The sequence below is a fragment of the Poecile atricapillus genome, chromosome 2 (genome assembly GCF_030490865.1).
Source record: "Poecile atricapillus isolate bPoeAtr1 chromosome 2, bPoeAtr1.hap1, whole genome shotgun sequence".
In the NCBI taxonomy this organism is placed as follows: domain Eukaryota; kingdom Metazoa; phylum Chordata; class Aves; order Passeriformes; family Paridae; genus Poecile; species Poecile atricapillus.
Genome location: NC_081250.1, coordinates 52073488 through 52092795, shown reverse-complemented (window position 1 = coordinate 52092795; position 19308 = coordinate 52073488). Strand labels below are relative to the sequence as shown.

General features: G+C 42.0%; 1 protein-coding gene across 2 annotated transcripts in view; it reads right to left on the bottom strand.

Annotated features, from left to right (window-relative positions):
- Nucleotides 1-2175: 2175 nt before the first annotated feature.
- Nucleotides 2176-19308, bottom strand: part of EGFR (epidermal growth factor receptor) — a 154864-nt gene continuing 137731 nt past the window's right edge. Inside the window, exons 20-28 of one of the 2 annotated variants that reach the window (XM_058832258.1) lie at nucleotides 15462-15647; nucleotides 12048-12203; nucleotides 11180-11255; nucleotides 9829-9975; nucleotides 7378-7475; nucleotides 6694-6861; nucleotides 6553-6600; nucleotides 6347-6452; nucleotides 2176-5311 (exon numbers count right to left, since the gene is read on the bottom strand). In XM_058832258.1, coding sequence (XP_058688241.1) covers nucleotides 4935-5311; nucleotides 6347-6452; nucleotides 6553-6600; nucleotides 6694-6861; nucleotides 7378-7475; nucleotides 9829-9975; nucleotides 11180-11255; nucleotides 12048-12203; nucleotides 15462-15647 — 1362 coding nt within the window. In that variant the 3' untranslated portion in view covers nucleotides 2176-4934. The remainder of the gene's footprint in view (nucleotides 5312-6346; nucleotides 6453-6552; nucleotides 6601-6693; nucleotides 6862-7377; nucleotides 7476-9828; nucleotides 9976-11179; nucleotides 11256-12047; nucleotides 12204-15461; nucleotides 15648-19308) is intronic. The other variant, XM_058832257.1, reaches the window with a different exon arrangement.

Here is a 19308-nt window from a genome sequence, read left to right as displayed (position 1 = left end):
AAAGTAATACATAACCAAAAGTGTTACTGTTTTGAAGTCTCACTGCCTGCCTACACACTTCCTCACACAAGAAAGTTATTTCATCATGTCTCAACATCATCGTATTTTTTCCTGATACTGAGCCAAAATATCATGTATTTGCTTCTTTCTTTCTTGGCTGTGTCTCTGTTTAGATATTGCATTAAGTGCAATACAGAGTAGAGGTTGTAGGTTTGGCTCTGAAGTGATACATGGTCCAGATATTCAGTTTGGTTTTCTGTGGACAGGCTTCGCCCTCCTGCCAAGCTCTCTTGGCTCAGCATAGTTCTGACCCCACACCAGTGAAGGGTGGAGCTCTGTAGCTCTTCTCCATGAAAAGAGGCTGTGGAAGTAGTGATCAATACCTTATTCCTTTAAAGCAAGAAAACATTAAATCTTTGGTCCTAATGCAGCCCATTTGACAAGCTACTTGAAGGTGTCAAGTTTTTCTTTTGTATAAATTTTTTTTTCTATTATTTTCTTTATTATTTAAAAAGGCTCCTTAAAAGTTGTATGTCAGAACAAAGAGTGAACAATTATAAGAAGAAAGGTAGAAAATGGGATCCCAATATAAAAATTTGAACCAGTGGTGATAAAACATTACAAAGCACTCTTGCTAAATGTTATACAAAGAGTCTGACATTTCACGAGTATACAGTTCCCACCAAGAAGAAGGACACAGGTATACTTTCATACTTTGTCCTGATTCAAGTGTTTTCTCATAGAGAAACTTTGGGGGAAACAATGGCCAGAGTACCGTAACTGCACATTTGAGTGGCAGTGGTCGTAGTAACAGAAAATATTGAACCCTGAAAGTGAAAAATGAGCACTTGTCTGGAAATGCAAAATTTCTTCTCAGCACCCTAGAGCACCCACAGACAGACCAAGAACACCCCAGGTACCTTGTGATGGGACTTGTTCAAAGCTGTTTGGGGTCCTGTGACATTGCTGTAACCCTAACTATGTCTCCCAGGGAAGAGATAATTGCCATAATAAGAATGCCATGTAGATTGGCTTTCACACAAGCAATCTCTGCAACCCCTATCACATCAAGCTGGAATTGGGGACAGGAGCACCTGCACCTGCAGGAACAGTCAGTGGCCTCAGTGATGTCCCTGTGCAAACTCAGCAGCTGTCCCAGGTATGGACTGGTCAGCTGAAGCCCTTCCCTGACATTATTCTCCCTATGCAAGTCCTTCCCTTTCAAACAAACCACAGGACCATGTTTTCTAATGCTAGGGCAGGCTTCAAGTTGTGGTGAGGTTGGTGGGATGGGGCATCATCCTGAGGCATTCCAGAAACCACCATCTAGTTCCATCCACTCTCTCTAAAAAAGCTTACTTTGGTGTTGCCTGTCAGATGGAGACAAAAGCAAGCCCCTGGCCTCTGGATGAATATACTCAACAAAATCAATTGCAACATGAAGAAAATTTCCCAGGTCAACTCCCCTTTCAGCAGAAGAAAACAACCCAAGGCCCACAATGAAATCATGCTGTGAATGAAATGTGCTGTCACTGCACACAATCACTGGAAAACATTGCAGGAAGATGAAGACTCTTGACTTACATTTTCATACACTTAGAAGTTACTAAAAGCCCTAAATTATTATTGCAAAATGAGTTCTGTAGTAACTACTGCTTTACAATAGATGCTAAGGACTAACTTGTGGATGTTTTATTTTGCCTTCCATGAGAAATACAGTAAAAAGGGAAATTTTATTTTTCTCAAGTGGTAAGACTGTTAGCTTTTAGAAGAGGCTTCGTTATGCTACATTTCCCTATTTAGCTGTGTCTTTAAAATCAGTCTTTTCTACCCACACTTCCAGCTGACCTTTCAAGTTATTTCTGGATGTTGATTTATGCTGCTTAACCATGTTCTCCTGCATGAGCACCTACGATCTGCTGGGTTCTCCTTGCTGTTTAATGTGCAGTGAGCTGCAATGGAAAAACCGGGACATTTCTGCTGCTTACTTGTGGAGGTTTTTGTTTTGTTTTTGGTTTTTTTTTTTGTTGTTTGCTTGTTTGTTTGGTTTTTTTTTTCGTTTTCTTTTTATCCTGGAAATGATTTTGTATATTGCTATTGTCTGTTACCCTGAGCATCACCCTGCATAGCACCTGTGCTTCCAGCCACAGCCAGTTGCTGCACAGTCCCATCCGCTCCCAGAGCCACTGTATCTGCCCCTGCAGGCACCACCTAGTTTTTTTTTTGCTGGCTTTTGAATCATTACTGAGCTGCCAACTTACAAATCATGGCTTACAGGATGCCTATTTACCAGAAATACTTCGCAATATATAGTTGATACCGCCAATCTGGAATCTACATTCCTATCAACAGTTTGTGGTCCTACATCCTCTTTTCTACTCTTTTCGTCAAAAACATCACATTCCAAGAGAGATGTTCTTTGAAACTTAGATTGCTTAATTTTTAGATGAATCTCCTTGTTTCTAGCAATGAACTACTACTGAATCCCTCCTGAATTGTTTTAAAAGGGCAAGTGTTAACCTCTATTCATGCTACATAATGCTGGTGATACACATTGCTATTTGTCAGCGGCTTTCTTGTTTTAGCTAACAGATTAAAATCAGTAAATTCCTTTGTGCAGTAGTGTTTGAAAGATTCTGTGGGAGAATATGCACTGTGTGATTTTCTAGTGTTCTGCTTGGAGACGTAACAGATTCAGCAAATTGAAAAATTATCTGTGAATTCTGTTAAGATCTTTTTTTAGTTTTATGTACATTTTTGCCAGGGTGGTGGGTGGGGAAGAGCAGCGCTGCCTGTGCGCACATGTTGCACACTTGTGAGAGCAACACAACAAATCTGCTCCCAGGAATGCAAGGAGAAATCTGCTGCTAATTGGACGTGGGAACTGAATTCTGGTTACTGTTTTAAATATAAGCCACCAATAATCCAAGTCAAACATTGCATCTTCCACACTGCTGTGTCTGGGACTTGGTCATGGTGAGACAACTTACCAAATAGAACAATCTCTGGATTCTGACCCAACATGCCACTTCACCCTGTACTGTAGTGGGACCTGTGAGCTGTACACATACAAACTGCTAATGCATGTTACTTAAAAAAGGGCTCATTTCACATGACTGAAGGTCTCCTTTACTCTGTAAATCTGAAAAAACAGATTTGCCCTAAGGATTTGCTGCTTGATCCCGGACTTCAGATGCAATACTTAAACTGAAATACATAATGATGTATTCAAAATACAGCAGCAGCATAAATTTGACTGTTTCTTGCTGCTTAATATAGGCTACAGATCCTCTCCAAGTCAGCTGCTTATGCTACCTTCAAGCAAGTTACCAACATTCAACTAGTTAAGGGCCTTTGTCCCCAAACGAGAAGTTGCTTTCTGATCTAGTGGTTTGATTAAAATAGCACTGCCAAGCTGCTGGCGGGATGCATTTAAAGGACTGAATAAGTTCACACTTTAGGCATTTTACTCCTCCTACATTCATAAGAAATGTTAGTGATGGAATAGTTTTATGGGTCACTGGGAAGAGTAGCTGTTTTTGCTGCTGTGACTGATTTATAGCAACAAGCCAAAATCTTAGCCTTGCCTTGCCTGCCTATACCACACTAATAACCAGAAGATGACACTGCGTATTTCAAAGAAGCAGTAGGCAACCCTGTGCTTCAGAAGAGGGAGATAATATTTTCCATCATACCAGATTATTCTTTCTTTCCTTAATTCATTCTCAGTGCTCCTCCTGCATTGCCAGGATAGCAACCCCAAAGGGACATGTAACCAGCCCCAGCCTTTGCCCCAGTGTGGGACAGCATTTGGCACTACTCTCTTGAAGTGACTGAAGTGTGCTACTTAGATACCCCTTTAGTAGGGAAAATTATTTCTGCTTTGAGCCCCTTTAAAAAGGGAAATGAGGCTGCTTGACTAGAGCTACCTGTGTTTCTTGCCTTAGTCAAGTTTAATTTAGTATAGTTCTTCCAGTCTGTCTCATGAGTGCTCCAATTTGCCACTATTTGCATTTCCTTGACATTTAATTGAAGTCTGTTAAACATTATCTGACACTTCATTTTTCAGTTACAGCAACATCTTTAACAGTGTTGTTGAAGAAGAAAGGCATTTTGACAACTTGACAGCTGCATAAGGGATCAGAACAAAAATAGTTTTGGGTTTGACCATCAGAAAACAGACTAGTGAGCACTTTATAATCATGTATAGGTGACTTGGAGGCGTGTTCCTCTTGTCAGTTTGTAGCAGTAGTGGTCAGCAGGTGATGCATTGTGCCATTTTGCTCCTTGTGCTAGTTTTCCCCAGACCAATCCACTCCATACTGCCCTAGGCAGAATCGCCCATACGTCCCTCAGATGCATTTCTCACCTTTGGGCCAAAAGGCTGTATATGGAGCCAATTTGTAAAAATCTGGTGGTTTGGAATAACAGTTTCAGTTCCAGGAGATTTGGAACATAATTCTTTTTCCTGCTGGTGATCTGAGCAACACTTAGCAGACGAGCAGTACAAGCATCTGATCTTGTAAAAGATCCAAAAATTCTGTTAGAAACATTTATAAAAATACAGAATGTAGAAAGGAATTTGACTGTACAATGTGTACAGCTCTCAAGTTCATCCCAGAGTGGCTTTTTACCATGCTACCATTTGAAAATGTAAGTAATGCATCCATATTTCTTCAGTCCAGGAAGATCCTGCTCCATCCCAACGTGCATCCGAGCACAGGCTATGGACCTCAATTATTACATGGAAATGGGCAAGGAAAGACCCAAACTACCATCAGACAGGCTTTGCAGTTTCAAAGCCCCACGCTGAAAAGCAGAGGTACTTTTTGATGCATTGTGGTTGTCATTTGCTCTGAGCCAGAGTCCACTCTTGCAGCAGCCAACAGTTCACTTATCCAGCTTGCCTTGCTGCAAGAAGAAATTCTCTATGGTCATGCTGAGGCCTCAATGTATTCACTTTTTGGTGCCGCTACCCTCAAGTACTCTGGGTTTTCTGCTGCAGGAACTTTTAAGAGACCATTAGGTTTGGTTTCCTTGGGTAAGAAGTCCTGCTGGTAGTCAGGATTGTCCAGATTTATTTGGTGGTTGCCCGCTTGGATCCAGTAGGGAGAGCTCTCAAAGACTGTCTTGGCCAGGGGAGACTGGTTGGTGTTGAGATACTCGGGGTTGTCCACAGCTGTGCTGTGTGAATTCTGGTAGCTGGAGTCTGTGGGGACCTTTGAGTTTGCTGTGAGAGAGAAGTTGTTGTAGATTGGATTCTGGACTGCTGAGGCAGATGCTTTCTTGGGCACCAATTGGTTTACATACTCTAGAATAAAAAGAAAATAAAAATGAGAAGGAATGAAAAGGAAGATATAAGCTTAATGCAGCCATTTGGTGTCACTTGATATTTAGTTTCAACCCAGCTGCCACTTGCACTTTGCACATGGCACGTCTCTGTACTTCCCGGAGGGGAAAAGAGCCAAAGGCAGGGACTGCCACTCTGGGGCACCAAACACGCTGCCCTGAGGTTCACCTTCAAGAATTTTGTTTGCCAACCAGCAGAAAGATGGCTTGGACCATGAGACAGTGAGATAGCTACTGCTGATTTTAGTGGCGTGTGGGTGGCTGTGTCCCAGATAGTGTTCTGAAATGGCAGTTTGGGAGGTTAGCTGCCAGAAGCTGTTTCCCTGGAAAAAAATGTTTAGAGATGAGGAAAATGCCTAGAAAATACAGGACTGGCAGTAACAGTGAGTCCACATTTCACATCAATGCTATTCCTTGCAGGGCCTTTCACCCTTTTTAGCTATGGCATATTCTTGGAACGGTTGGTTGGGATTTTTTAAGGACACAAAGCATCATCACTGCATTATCCAGCCCCATCTCCCTCCGTGCTCACTGGCTCTCTCTCTCTGACCGCCTACACTGGAAGTTCATGTGAAACCATGAACTGCCTTCTGTGGATTAACTTCTGAAAGCAATGAAACAGCCATAAAGCTCTTTATGTTGTTGAAACGGTAAAAAAAAGAACACAAATTTTTAGAGGCTATTTTCTCAAGTAGAAAGCTTTAAACATATAACCACACATGCAAACTCCCTGCCTAGATGGCACACATGGCTAACACAAGGAATCTGGCTTCTGAGGGAAATGAAATGAGAAATGGTCAGAAGCAGGCAGATGAGGGCTAGGAAAATGATATATGAGCACTCTTCCATTCCCATTTACTGAGACAAAAGGGTAGAAAGTAGTTGAGTTGCTTCATTTCTACAGAAAAGGAAGGAAAATTATTGTATTTACAAGCATATGGCTTGTGAATGAGTTGCCATGTGATGGAAAAACAGGAAAAATAGGAGAGGTACTCACCTGGGGCTGGTAGGAAGCTGTCATCTATGCTGTCCTCCAAGAAAGCACCTGTTGGGTCTGAGCTATACCTCTGAACAAAGCTGTCTTCCCGCACAGGGTGCCCCTGCTAGGATAAAAGTAGAGAAAAATAATATTAAAGGGACTGATTTGTAGAAGCTGATCCATGTAGGAGGAGTTACTTCTTTATTAAAGATCATTCTACTTACCCCATTCCTGTCAATGCAGGTTGTAGTAGAGTTGTTGCTGGTAGCACTCTTAAAAGACAAAGAAAGAAAACACAGACATTATGAGAAGCAGTTCACTCTTAAAATTTCAAGTCATGTTTCCACACTGGAGAATTTACATACCAATGAACTCAAGAGAGGAGTGCGAGATGTTGAAGGGCTGTTGAAAAAGCCCTGGTGTGGCACGAGGTACTCATCTGCATCCACTATATCTTCCATGTCCTCCTCCTCCATCAGGGTGCGATAAAACTTGGAGTCCGTAGGGCTGGGCAGGTGCATCCTATCATCTCCCTGTTAAAAAAGTCAGCATGATACAAGACTTGCAGACTCCTTTCAAGCCCCATTCTCCCCTTCTCTCTGAGACAATTTAACAAGAGGCACAAGAAGTAAAACCTTGATTCACAGATTCACAGAATATTCTGAGTTGGAAAGGACACAAAAGGCAAATCAATGCTTAAGTAAATGGCCCATACAGAGATACGTGTGTTTAACCAAATTTACCTAGAGTTTAGGGGGACTTAGGCCTGCAATCTCAGTAAAATAACTGCATTTTGAAGAGGATCAAACTCTGTTCTCCTCTCATGGTTACAGTATGGACTGCTTCTGGTCCTAGACTGAGACCAGTACTAAGAAAATAGTGACCAGTCTTGCCATTTTGTTTGTGGCTCTAACTGAATGTGTTAAAACCTGGAAAGCAACAACAAATCTGTCCTTCAGTTATCCATATCATATGTTCTCATATGCATTACAGTTACTTTGGGCCTCAGATGAAATGCCCATCAGACATCCCACCACTGTGGTCAGTACCTGTATAACAAGATAGCGTGGAGGGTCACGGGCCATTTTTGAGAATTCAGCTATCAGCTCACGAAACTTGGGACGGCTGTCTGCATCAATCATCCAGCCTGCAAGAAAAGCAATGCACAAACAAAATTGTTTTGGTGTTCAAACACAGTGTTTAAATAAAATATAATAGCAAAAAAGCAGTGCCATGAATGGAAGAAATAAAGGAACCACCCCTAAGGGACCACCACAAAAAGTTAATTCACCAGCCATGGGTGTGAATTTCAGGATTTAAAATGCAGATCTTGGCAGTTTTCAGAAGAAAGAGATAAAACCACATGCTGGAAAAGCTTCAGGCTGAGTCTGTCTCCTCTCCTGCTGGCCTATCCCCATGTGGGCAAGCAGGTCCCACCTGAGGGACAATCCCAATTAGTTTGCTTTGAAAAAAGCTCTTGAAGGAGAGGAAGCAAATTGACACCAGTGAATGCCTGCAGAGGTACCAGGATCTGACCGTCTAACAGTCACTGGACTGCTTCATTAAGTCCTGGGAAGTCCACAGCCTCCCTCTGTACCCAGATGTCTTCTAAAATTCAAAACATCCTCACTGGAGACATATTGAAAGATTACTGCAAGTAAGCTGTATTTAATTAGTAAACTGACTTGAACAAAAGTAAGCCCTTACAGCTTAGATTGGATCAGTGCTAGAAGAGATTTCAAATATAGATACTGGAGGTTTTACATGTGACATTATTTAGGAAACCCACTGTAATCGACTAACAGATGAGCTGGTCTAGAGACTTCTGTGTTTAAAATTAAAAATAATAAAGGTCAAGCTTAGTGTGTCTAGAGGAACTCAGAAGAAACAGCCCATCTAAATTAACGGAAAAATGAAGTGGTAATATGCCTTCTGAAATCTGCATTAGACAAAATCTCATCATTTCCAGGGACTTTTTACCATACTAGAAGTATGATTCTCCACTAATTCAAAAAGAAATGCTTCTTGCTATTAGAGAAAATGGAGTGTTTGGGAATTTGCTGCTCTTGCAGGAGTAGAATCTACTATTTCTTACTTTACCTCTAAGTTGTGTACATTTAAATGCTAGTTTTTAAATTAAAGAATTAGTAATTATTTTGCAATAACTTTGAACATTTCAGCTTATACTTTCTGATTGTAAAAGAGGTGACTGGGAATCCTGAATTCCTTCCAATAAAATGGCACAGCTTCAATCAGGTCTGCACTGTAGCCAGAAAACATGAGGTGACCAAAGCAGCAAAAGATGTGCAACTGAGTTCTGTGTTCTTCTCAGGAAGGCTCAGTCCCCAGGTCCTCACACTCTTGCATTTAAATTCAGTGTAATGGCATGGAAAGGATGGGGACACTCCATTGGTTGTGTTTTAAAAGCAACAGGTACTGGATTAGATGCCTGGCAAAATGCCTCCTTTCTACATCTGGACTGACCGTAAGGAAAGACAGGGGCTGAGGCATCAGTAGGGTTCAGAATCTCTGAGGAGGAGTTCCTAGGACATTGCTTTGGGGTCTGGGCACCAGACTAGGTGCACGCTTCTGGATGTAGTTCCTTGGAGCACAGGATCAGGCTCAGCTTGTGTGGTGCTTGTTCCACCACAGCAATATGTGGGTGCTCTAGGATTCCCCAAAAGTGCTGCAAGAGTGCTCATGGTAGTGTGGCTCCTGTCTCAGGAACAGGTACATGTTGCTCCAGTGAGAAGGTCTTAAATGCCACCTAGTGGGCTGCTTATCACATCCTCACAGCAGTGAACAGGGAAATGGCAGTCATGGCCTAGAGATGTGCAGGAAGCCAGGTAGTAACCTGACATTTAGTAGATGATATAGATGGAAAGGGGGTTTGAGGTTCAGAAGCCCTTTGACATACCCTAAACTGTCCGAGAAGTGTTTCAGAAACCCTCTGCTCTTGAGCAACTATACTGCAACAGCTGCATGCCAAAAAGGGACCAGCCAAAAATGAGGAAGAAATTTGAAAAGGAACCCTGAATTCTCATACGTATGTGACATTATGATTGTGCCTGCACTTCTGACACTCCTTTAGTAATAATCCACCTGTGTGATTGCAGCGGGAAGCACATTGCTGAATCGAGGTGGGAGCTTGGAGGAGCAGGCAGTGTTTATTTTATTTCCTAGATATACAAAACCAGAGTATCAGGCAAAGTAGTTGGTGTCATGCTAATTTATACTGCCTAACCATATTGGTTTAAAATAATTGACAATATCAGTCAGTGGTGTGAATGGTGAAAAAAACATGAGTTGGTTGAATGAGTGACTCATGAAACCACATCTAATGATTCTAGGTAAAGCTCAAGGTGTGGGAACACATTCTGCTGTCACCACTCTTTTCACAAAACCCTATCTCTGTGCCATTACCAGGAACGCAGCATAAAATGCAACTGAGTTACTTATTCCAGTTAGATGAGCAGCCACAACCCCAAGTGTGAACTCACATTTGACCATGATCATGTACACATCGATGGTACAGATGGGGGGCTGCGGCAAACGCTCGCCCTTCTCCAGGACAGAGGAGATCTCACTGGCAGGGATCCCTTCATACGGCTTGGAACCAAATGTCATCAGCTCCCAGACTGTCACACCTGCGGGGGGGGAAGAGAAGATCATGAAAGAGACTACCAGGAGCTGGACTCTTGGCCTGGGTGTGGAGAGGTGGCAGAGAGCAGAGGGGGGTCCCCTGGAAGCACTGTTTTGCCAGAACCCCAACAAGAGAAAGCATTTTCTCCTGTAATTTTATAGAGAGATTAATATAACAGTTTGAAATCATCCTGCTTTCTTTTAAGGTTTTGCTTTTTTCCTTTATTTATTTATTTATTTAAAATCTCACCTAATATATTATTGTTGAACATTCCACAAACTTCCTGGCCCCACAGAAAGGAAACACGGGTTACTGTCTCCCAACTCCAACACTGCAAGTGGTTTTAAAAATGGAAGTTGTCTTTTTGTTTGAAAACAATCTCTCAGGAGACGAGCAAAAGCAGTTTTTGAAAGACGTGTAAACCAGCTGCCTAAGCGTCATTTGCTGACATACCATGGACTCTTGTGATGTAGCTGTTGTGATTTTCTAGTAGCATAGGATACAAAACAAGATTTTGGATGCCAAGATTCATAAATGGATTATGAAGACCAGAGGCTGTACTGTTTCGTAAAGGACACAGGATCTGACCATCTGCATTAAATATTTTCCAGCAATATTAGAGCCCATGGCGGGGGGGGGGGCGGGATTTTGCAATAGGTTGCTTTGAAAAGTTTCCTTTCTGCTCCTTTCTTTCAAGCTGGATTTCTGAACTATACCAAATACAAAATAAATTCTCTAAGGAGGTTATCACACTACTTCCCTTTTAGCATTGTCCTCTCAATACCAGGACAGCATAAGCATTTTAGGCCTCAGCAGAGTTACACTGATTGACACCGACTTATAGTGGCCAGTGATTTTAAGTCCTCCTAGTTATGCGGCTCTGTTGCCAGCTCCATTATATTTCACGTGAAGCTGCTGAAGAAAAGCTTTAACAGAACTTCAGCATACAGACCAGAGCCTCCTACCTGCAGCCCCTTTCAGGGGAGGGCTCATTACCCAAGGCATATTCTGTTAAACATCTTACACCTCACTCAGATGTAGTTTCATGGGGATTTTACTTTGTTGAATAGGTGATTTGGGCACTGTGTTTATATATTTGATCCCTTGTTCTTCTCACAATAGAAAGTAAAAAGGCCAGTATAGAGTCACCAGCAAATCCTGAAATTTTCCAATCCATCTGCAATAATTGTAACTGTTTTTAAACTCACCATAACTCCAGACATCACTTTGATGAGTGTAAATCCGGTGTAAAATTGACTCCAATGCCATCCATTTAATAGGAACCTAGGAAAATTCACAAAGAATCCTTAAGAGGTTGACCCAAAATTTATGGGGATGTTCACCACCAGGTGGTGTGTAAATCAATAGTTTGGTTGCAGAAGGAAAAAAGACAAAAACAGCCAACACAACTATCTGAATGGTAGAACAGGCAACTTTTGAGTCCTCCTTTACTATTTTCATATATTATGAAGAACTTGGAAGCGTGTGGAATACCAGGTATATCAGAAATATCTCTTACTAAACAGTTTTACAATATTTTTAACAGTCAAATAATTACATTTTAGCCTTCTATCAGAACAGGACACAAATCCAGTCTTAGGCTACATGACTGATCTACACTCATATGGTTTCTATTTATGGCCTCTGCAATATTTGCAAGCAGCTTCTCTTTAATTTCTCAGCAGGACACATTCCCTCCATCAGCACGCAGTACAACACAAAGGCGTGTTGAACCAAGTCTGACAGGTCTTTCTTCTGCTATAAATATACAACATTCCCTTTCTCTTTATAAACTGCACAGTCTTATTGGTGTTGGCTACATGGACGAATTTTCCCAGACATTCTGGGTGGGAATTTCAAAAGCATTTGCTGCTCTGCTACCTCTGCAGTCCCACTGGCCTGATGCTCCTTTGGCTGATTTCAGAGGACTTCCACAGGCTTCAAAGGCAGCACGCTGAGATAGCAGCTGAGAGCTTTGGAAAACACACTCTCTTTTTCCCCCTCTTTGTTTGAGGCTTGTGTGCAAGCACAAACCCCAGCAAAAGCGCAGCAGTTCGTTCTGCAGTGTGCTTTTACCTTGCCTCCCTCGGCATGATACTCCTTCTCGTCTGCACCGAGCAGCTTTGCCAGCCCAAAGTCCGTGATTTTCACATGTTGAGGAGTCTTAACGAGGACGTTCCTGGCAGCAAGGTCACGGTGCACCAGGCGCCGTTCCTCCAGATAGTTCATTCCCTGCAATGCAACACACTGCTGGTAAGGCCTCGTGCACTCGGAGCTGGGACACACAGGTCACCAAACCTCAGCTGCTTCGTGGTAACTGCTGACACCACCACCACTAACGTGTGGTAAGTTATCCCACCTGCACTCTCCATTACATTTATTGCAGCATGAGGATGAGTGCTGGCACTGTTACTATTACCCTCCAGGAACCTTCTTATGGGTCCAGGCACTGGTGGAGTGATGTAGGAAAAAGAGGCAGTAATGGGTAGAGTAGATAGTAGCCGGGGATGTGGTTCCTTTGGGACTTAGCTCAAGAAATACAAAATTGGGATGGAACTTAAAGGGACAAAGTCTTCTTTTGGCTGCACTTGTGCAAACCCAATGACTTCAGGAGTGCACAGGACAGAGTTTGACTATCCCCTGCCATTATGTACACACACCAGCCCTACAGAGAGGATTTAGACAACCATTCAGAGTTGCTCATACTGTGTTTTATTACAGGCAGCGTACTCTGCCTTCTCTCTGCTAACAATGAGGCAGTCCACTGCAAAGGTAAAAATGGGGGAAAAGATTTAAAAATTCATTTTAAGTCTGAACTCAGGGTTGCATCCATTTTCCAGTCCTCTTTAAAAAAGGCACGTTCTTCCAGTTTCACTGCCTCCCATGATTAGGCTAGATTCGCCATAGCATACGTGCTTTTTTTTGGTAAAACGGCCTCTTGAGCAAGAATATAACTAATTGTGCTGGTTTGACTTCTAAAGCATAAATTTAACAGCTGTGTTTCTGACCACAGAGATTACTCCCCTTTCCCTCAACACCAGTCTCTTGGTATATGGAATCAAAAAGTTCATGACTTCCAAGTTTCCTGCAGTATCTTTTCCAAAACCCACTATTATTCCCAGTCCATACATTTCTGCTGGTTGTAGCTTCTGCACTTGTATTTTTATGACGAGAATTGATAAAAGGATACTTTTAACCTACAAAGTTAGCACCAAAATGATCATGTTGATATGATGGCAGAGGACTGGAGGGAATTATTGCCTTCCATCCTCCACCCGCTTCCTAAGCCCACTTCTAAGCTGGACCACCATCGAATCCTCCTTCCAAGTCCCTCAGCAGAACTTCACCCATGCACTGCTAATGTTGCCAAAACAAACCACCCAAACAAACTGGCGCAGTGCCACTACGAGCGTGCACTGAATCACACAAATAGATCTTCAGCAAGCAGAGCTCTTGAAACAAAAACTTCTGAGCTGCTGACAGAAAACTGACTATCTTTAAAAAAAATAATAATTCCTTAATCTAGCCCCAGTAGGACAAAAAATTTCCTGCTAAAATTGACTTGCTGCGGAGGCTAATAAGGCTCGGAGCTGCTGAAAGGCAGAATATCAGTGTCACTAAGCTGTTTAAGGCACTGATGGCTGAAGACTCATGCACGTGGATAACTGTACACTGAAGATGTTGAACTGCCCATTTAGAAAGTTCAGCAGACCTTGAATTGTGTGCAGACCTAGAGTTTAATCCATTTTTCATCACTAAGCATGGGACCATTGTGTTCAAAGAGTTCCTTCACAGTGTTTCTGCACAGGGAGCATTTATGCTCTGTCATAACATCTTGCCTGAAAGAGAGGACTCCATACCTCAGGAAAAGACAATGTTTGTAAAAGATGCAAAGAAAACTTATTTCAAAGCTGTGAAAACAGTAACAAAAATAAGCTTCCCAGGGAACTTGACTCCTGCTGGTTAGTTACCAGACATGTATTTGTTTCAATTTTTTTTTTTCCACTCATAAGTAAATTTTTTTAAGAGTCAGAGAATGTTCAAAAATCTAGCATAACTTTATCAGAGTAGTTACACCAGACACATTGGTGGGAAAAAGCTGGACAAAAGATTTATGAGTACTTTGAGGAAAACTTCAGTGCAGAGCAGCACAAAGGAATATGTTGAAGGTCAGGCATCACTGGCGAGGGTAGAAGTTGCTATGGGCAAATGTTGAACTGCCATGGAAAAAATCAAACGAAAGACAACAATTGTGAATGGCAACCTTTCGGGCAAGCAATGCCCCAAGGACCCATCTGGGGATACATTTTGCCACCTTAAAAATTAATAAGGAGAAGAAGGAGGAGGAGGGAAATACTGCCCCCAGGTCACCCTCCAAAGAGACTGAAACCAGGACAGAGCAGTAATTGATTTTAAACAAGAAAGCAAAAGAGTCACAAAAAGTCACAAGAAAATGCAGCTCACATCCCAGGTGGACACATAAATTAGATTTCACTTGTTGAGGAGCACAATATAAATAAAGTAAACATGCTGAGATGAAAAATGTGCTCTATAGGCTTTTGGTGGAGACATTTCTGAGGTCCTCAGCATGTTTCCTGAAAGCAAACTATGGCTGGGCGAGGCCTCAAGGGACCAATAAGTTTTTAAGTGTGTGGTTATCCTGCAGGCCAGCGCTCCTGAAATAAACAGCATTAAAGCAACCATGCTGTGTAGACACTGCCATCTCATATGATGAATCTCCAACCAATTGCAGTTACTTTTTTGCTGGTCTTGCTTCATTTTTCCATGCTTGCAAATGGCTAGCCACCATCCAAACACAGCATATTGCTACTGCAGGCTAGAGGCTGTATGCAGTTCCTTTGCTGCTCTTTGGCAAACAGTACCAAGCGTGATAATGAGTCTTTTATGGGAATTGCAGTTAGATTACAGACCCCAGCTCAGCACCTGTGAATTACAGAATAGCTCTGGGGTGCCTGAATGCCTTTTGGTGAAAGCCAGACTGAGCAAAGATGGAGCTGGTATTCAGCAGCCAGCAGTTTTGATCCCTGGCCTCAGATTTCATCATGAAACTCTCCAAGGCACACAAGATGTATTCAACAGCACTGTCCTGTGACATAGCCCCAAGAAATCCACTGATGGAAGCAGCATTTTGCTATGGGAATTGACAAATTCTATTGCCTTCCCTGCTGCCTGTGCTGCATCTCATTTGCATCACATTATCATTTCAATACTGGGTGTCTGGTTTGGACATAAATGTCTAGGTGATAATGTTACACTGCCTAGAAGTATTTTGAAGAGTAAGTAAGGTTTGTGCATCAGCATGAAAACAGTAAATTATCCAAGAAAAAGTAACCACTTTTTGCCATGTATAAGATACCTAGGATCCAGGTGGTGAAAGAGAAAGATTTGCAGAGACAGGTAATTAAATAAACACATTACATGCTGTCGGATCTCTGAGTTTTAGCTGATCTAGAGCTCTGGTCTGCTTACCTTTGCAATCTGCACACACCAGTTGAGGAGGTACTGAGAGCCGATGTTGTCCTTGTGCTCTCGGATGTAATCCAGGAGGCAGCCGTAAGGCATCAGCTGTGTGATGAGCTGGACAGTTGAAGTGAGGCAGATTCCCAACAAGCGACACACATGAGGATTGTCAACACTAGCCATCACATAAGCTTCCTGAGAAGAAAGGCAAAAAAAAAAAAGAAATGTGAAACACTCCCTTTGGCACGACATGAATATTTGGAGGCAGTTTAAAATAAGTGGTCATCCAAGAAGTTGCTTAAATACTGTATGCAAACTCTGTGTCTCATATCACATACAAAATACACATATTTCCTACTCTGTGGACCAACTATTTTCGTTCAATGGATGTCCAGATTTTGAACACCAAATCATCACTGAGATGCCACAGAAGAGCCAGTCTCTCACTACTGTACACCAAGCAAACATTGGACATAAAATCCTGGGAGAGCAAAACTTACGACCAAGGAGGAATTAATAAATTGAACACTGACTGTAAGCTGATAGGATTTCATCATTTTAAGCACCTAATTGCAAGGGCAACACATTTTGTGAACATGTGTCATACGGCATTTTCCCTCACAGACGTCCGAATGAAACTGATTGGAAATCAGTATTTTTGAGAATTACGCTCCCCTGTCAAGGTTGGTACTAACCCAGAAAGTCAAAGTTGTCATCTAGATTGTGACTGACAGTCTCATTCTTTAAGAGACCATGTTCTTCTTGAACATGTTGTTCTTCAGTCCGTGTCAAACCAAATAGATTAATAACCAGTACACCAAGCTTTAGAAGCTTGAATGATTGTCTTTATGTAATGATGGTGAAAATACTGCCCTCAGTTGGAAAAGCTGGTTTAGACCCACATAGCAATGTAAATGATACTAGGAAGGTACATGAAATTTGGGAGCCCAAGCATTACAGACCCTTTGGTCATCTGGAATTTTGGGGTTTAGTTTCATAAATATGTGAAAAACTCTTTTTTCAAATGTTGGTACACCCTGTGTAGCTTTAGGTACTGATCTACAACACCCAAGATACCTCCTCCTCTTTTGTTCTTCTGTGGGAAGGGAAATATTCCTTCAGAGGCTGGTTCAAATACATTATTTAACATGGCCATGGGGCCAAAATTCCTGACCTCATGGTTTTTGTGTGCAAAAACTACTTATGGATTGAAATTTGAGATCTGTATTTATACTCAAATCCACTGTCAAGTGCCAGCTCAAAGAATGGTCTCCAGTTGGGGAAAAAAATTAGAGCTGCATTTGTTTGGTTTCTTTAGCTAACTTTGTGTCCGATTTACAGTATTTCAAGTATTTACAGTATCATTCAAGTATTTGAAGTATTTCAATCTTACAGTATGCAATAGTTAGATATTTTAAAAGTGATTTGATTGCAAAGCAACATAAAGGGAAATTAATGGGAATTTTTCCATACAGTGAGCAGGTCAGCATCTTGATTCAGCATCTAGAGTAACATCACCCCTTGGCAATTCAGGCCAGCAGTCCCCCAAAGCCTAAAATCATAGTGAAGATACAAATGGCACAAGGGAAAGAGCAAATCTGCTCTTTCTAAGAGCTTAAGAAAATAAATACCATAGCACTTGACTCATCATCTAGTTAGCGTTCCACAGATGTTACATAGCTCCATAGCTGGTGAGAACTATTATTAAACAAAGTTATTAAGGCAGTGACGTTCAAGAAATAAGCAACTCCAATTATTAAGCAATACTTTCTGGGCCCTGTGTTGTTGCTTTATATGCCAGCCTAAGCAAAACATGATGTAATGCAGCCTCTTTTGAGGTACTAGTTCTGCATTTAGTATCCTTGTTTTGGAGCCCTCAGGATGAAAATGGCCTCCAGGCAGACAGGTTAAATAGGATCTCCACCAGAACTGGTAAGAGCTCGACAACCTACTGCAAGATGTGAGTACACCACTGAAAAACAGCCCTCTGCCATGCATAGCACTGATTGTGTGGGCTACCTCAAGGAAAGATAAAGCAGGAACATAATTCAGTGTTATTAAGTGACCTTGTTAAATTGTTTAGCAAAACTATGTTTTGAGAAGTGCTTTTGGAGTCATCCCTGTGACTTCTTTCACTACTTTTGTATTTTTTTAAACTGAATTAACTGAATCTGCTATTCAGTTTCTATATATTTGTGGCATTGTTTTTTAGAGATTCTTGCAAATTTGTTATCCAATACTCAGACATAAGCAGAGACCAAAACAACTTCATTTCCCTATGTTTCCAAATGCAGCCATTGTAATGATGAAGGATGCCTTGCTTCCTGCTGGGATTCAGATCCGTATTGTATTCATTTTGGCAGGGCAGGGTGGGGGGGAAGACTGCAGAGCAGGAGCTCTCACTGTTCTCACTGCCCATCTGCCGTGCAGCCCGCGCAGGGCTGACCTGGGGGCTGAGCCCTGGGACGCCGCAGGAGAGGGGTGGGCGTTTGGGCCACACAGCTTTCGGAGAGCGTCCAAGTGTTGACACCGCCTCTCCCATTTGGTACTGCAAAGGAAAATAGGCCACCGCCTCCTCCTAGCAGAAAGCAGAACAGAGCTATTGTGTGGTTGTGGGTCCTTCTAAGTAGCCCAAGACATTAAAGTGGGTCTTTGTTTCAACTGTTTATCTTGGAAATCTCTTCGGGTGCGCTCTGACCTGCTCCAAGTATGCTTGGTATTTAACAACAACCTTCTGAATTAACCCTACCCTAATAAAGTCAGCCAGAGCTTGCCTGGATTATAAGAGCTAAAGCTGCTGTGCTTGCTCTATACCAAGTGTGATTCTGTAAGACAAATCATCTTTAATTAGACATTATTATCTTTGAGGTTCCAGTGACCTTGGAAAATTGTTTAGCAAAAATATGTTTTGAGAAGTGCTTCTGGAGTCATCCCTGTGACTTCTTTCACTACTTTTGTATTTTTTTGAATTTAGTTCTTGAAATACTGAATTCCACCAACCAAATTACCTAAAAATTAACAGCATTGAAAAGCAAGAGTTCTTTTGTTAAGCACCCTAATTCAAAGGAAAAGATAATGTGGGGATTTACTACAGAAATTTCTTTTAGAAGAGAAAGCACTTTGATACGACAGAAAAGCACACAGTCCCTGCATCTATTGCCCTGCCCAGCGATCTTGATCTGCTGAAGGATGGGTGAAGTAGTGTAGGCTTGTTGACTAACCCTTCCTTCAGGATACATGCCTTCAGGAATTGAATGCAGTTAAGTCCAAAGCATCCTTTGTGAACACTGTGTTACGCTCCTTATCACTGTGAAAAGCAAAATGTGGGGCAGAGCTCAGGGCAGGCAGCTGAGCAGCATCTCTGCCAGCTCCTCAATGCAGGGAATGCCAGTGAAGGGAGGGATCACAGGCAGGTGAGGGGCAGGAATGAGGGCCACATGGTTAGGGACCTGGGGAAGGCCTGAAATTTGTCTGGAGTCTAACTAAACTAAAACCAGAATGGATATTGCTTCCTGTATGGATTTAGAGCTGGACCACCTATTCTTCTGCACTGCTGCAATACGCCTATCAAATCATATGGTGCATAACACACAATCTGTTGAAGCAGAGTAATGTATTGGAATAACACTGTTTATTCTGGGTGACTTGAAAAATTCAGTGAGCTTTATTATCATCAGTAGCACAAGTGGTAGTTTGTTCACAGACATTTATCCTGAGACTTCTCACTGCAAGGATGGGCTTCTTGTTAAGATCTTCACCAGACCCAAACATCTGAGATGAACCTTCCTATCTGAGGTGTCATTTGCTGGCCAAAACTGGATTTTTTTAAAAAAAAAAACCTTCCCAATTCAGACCC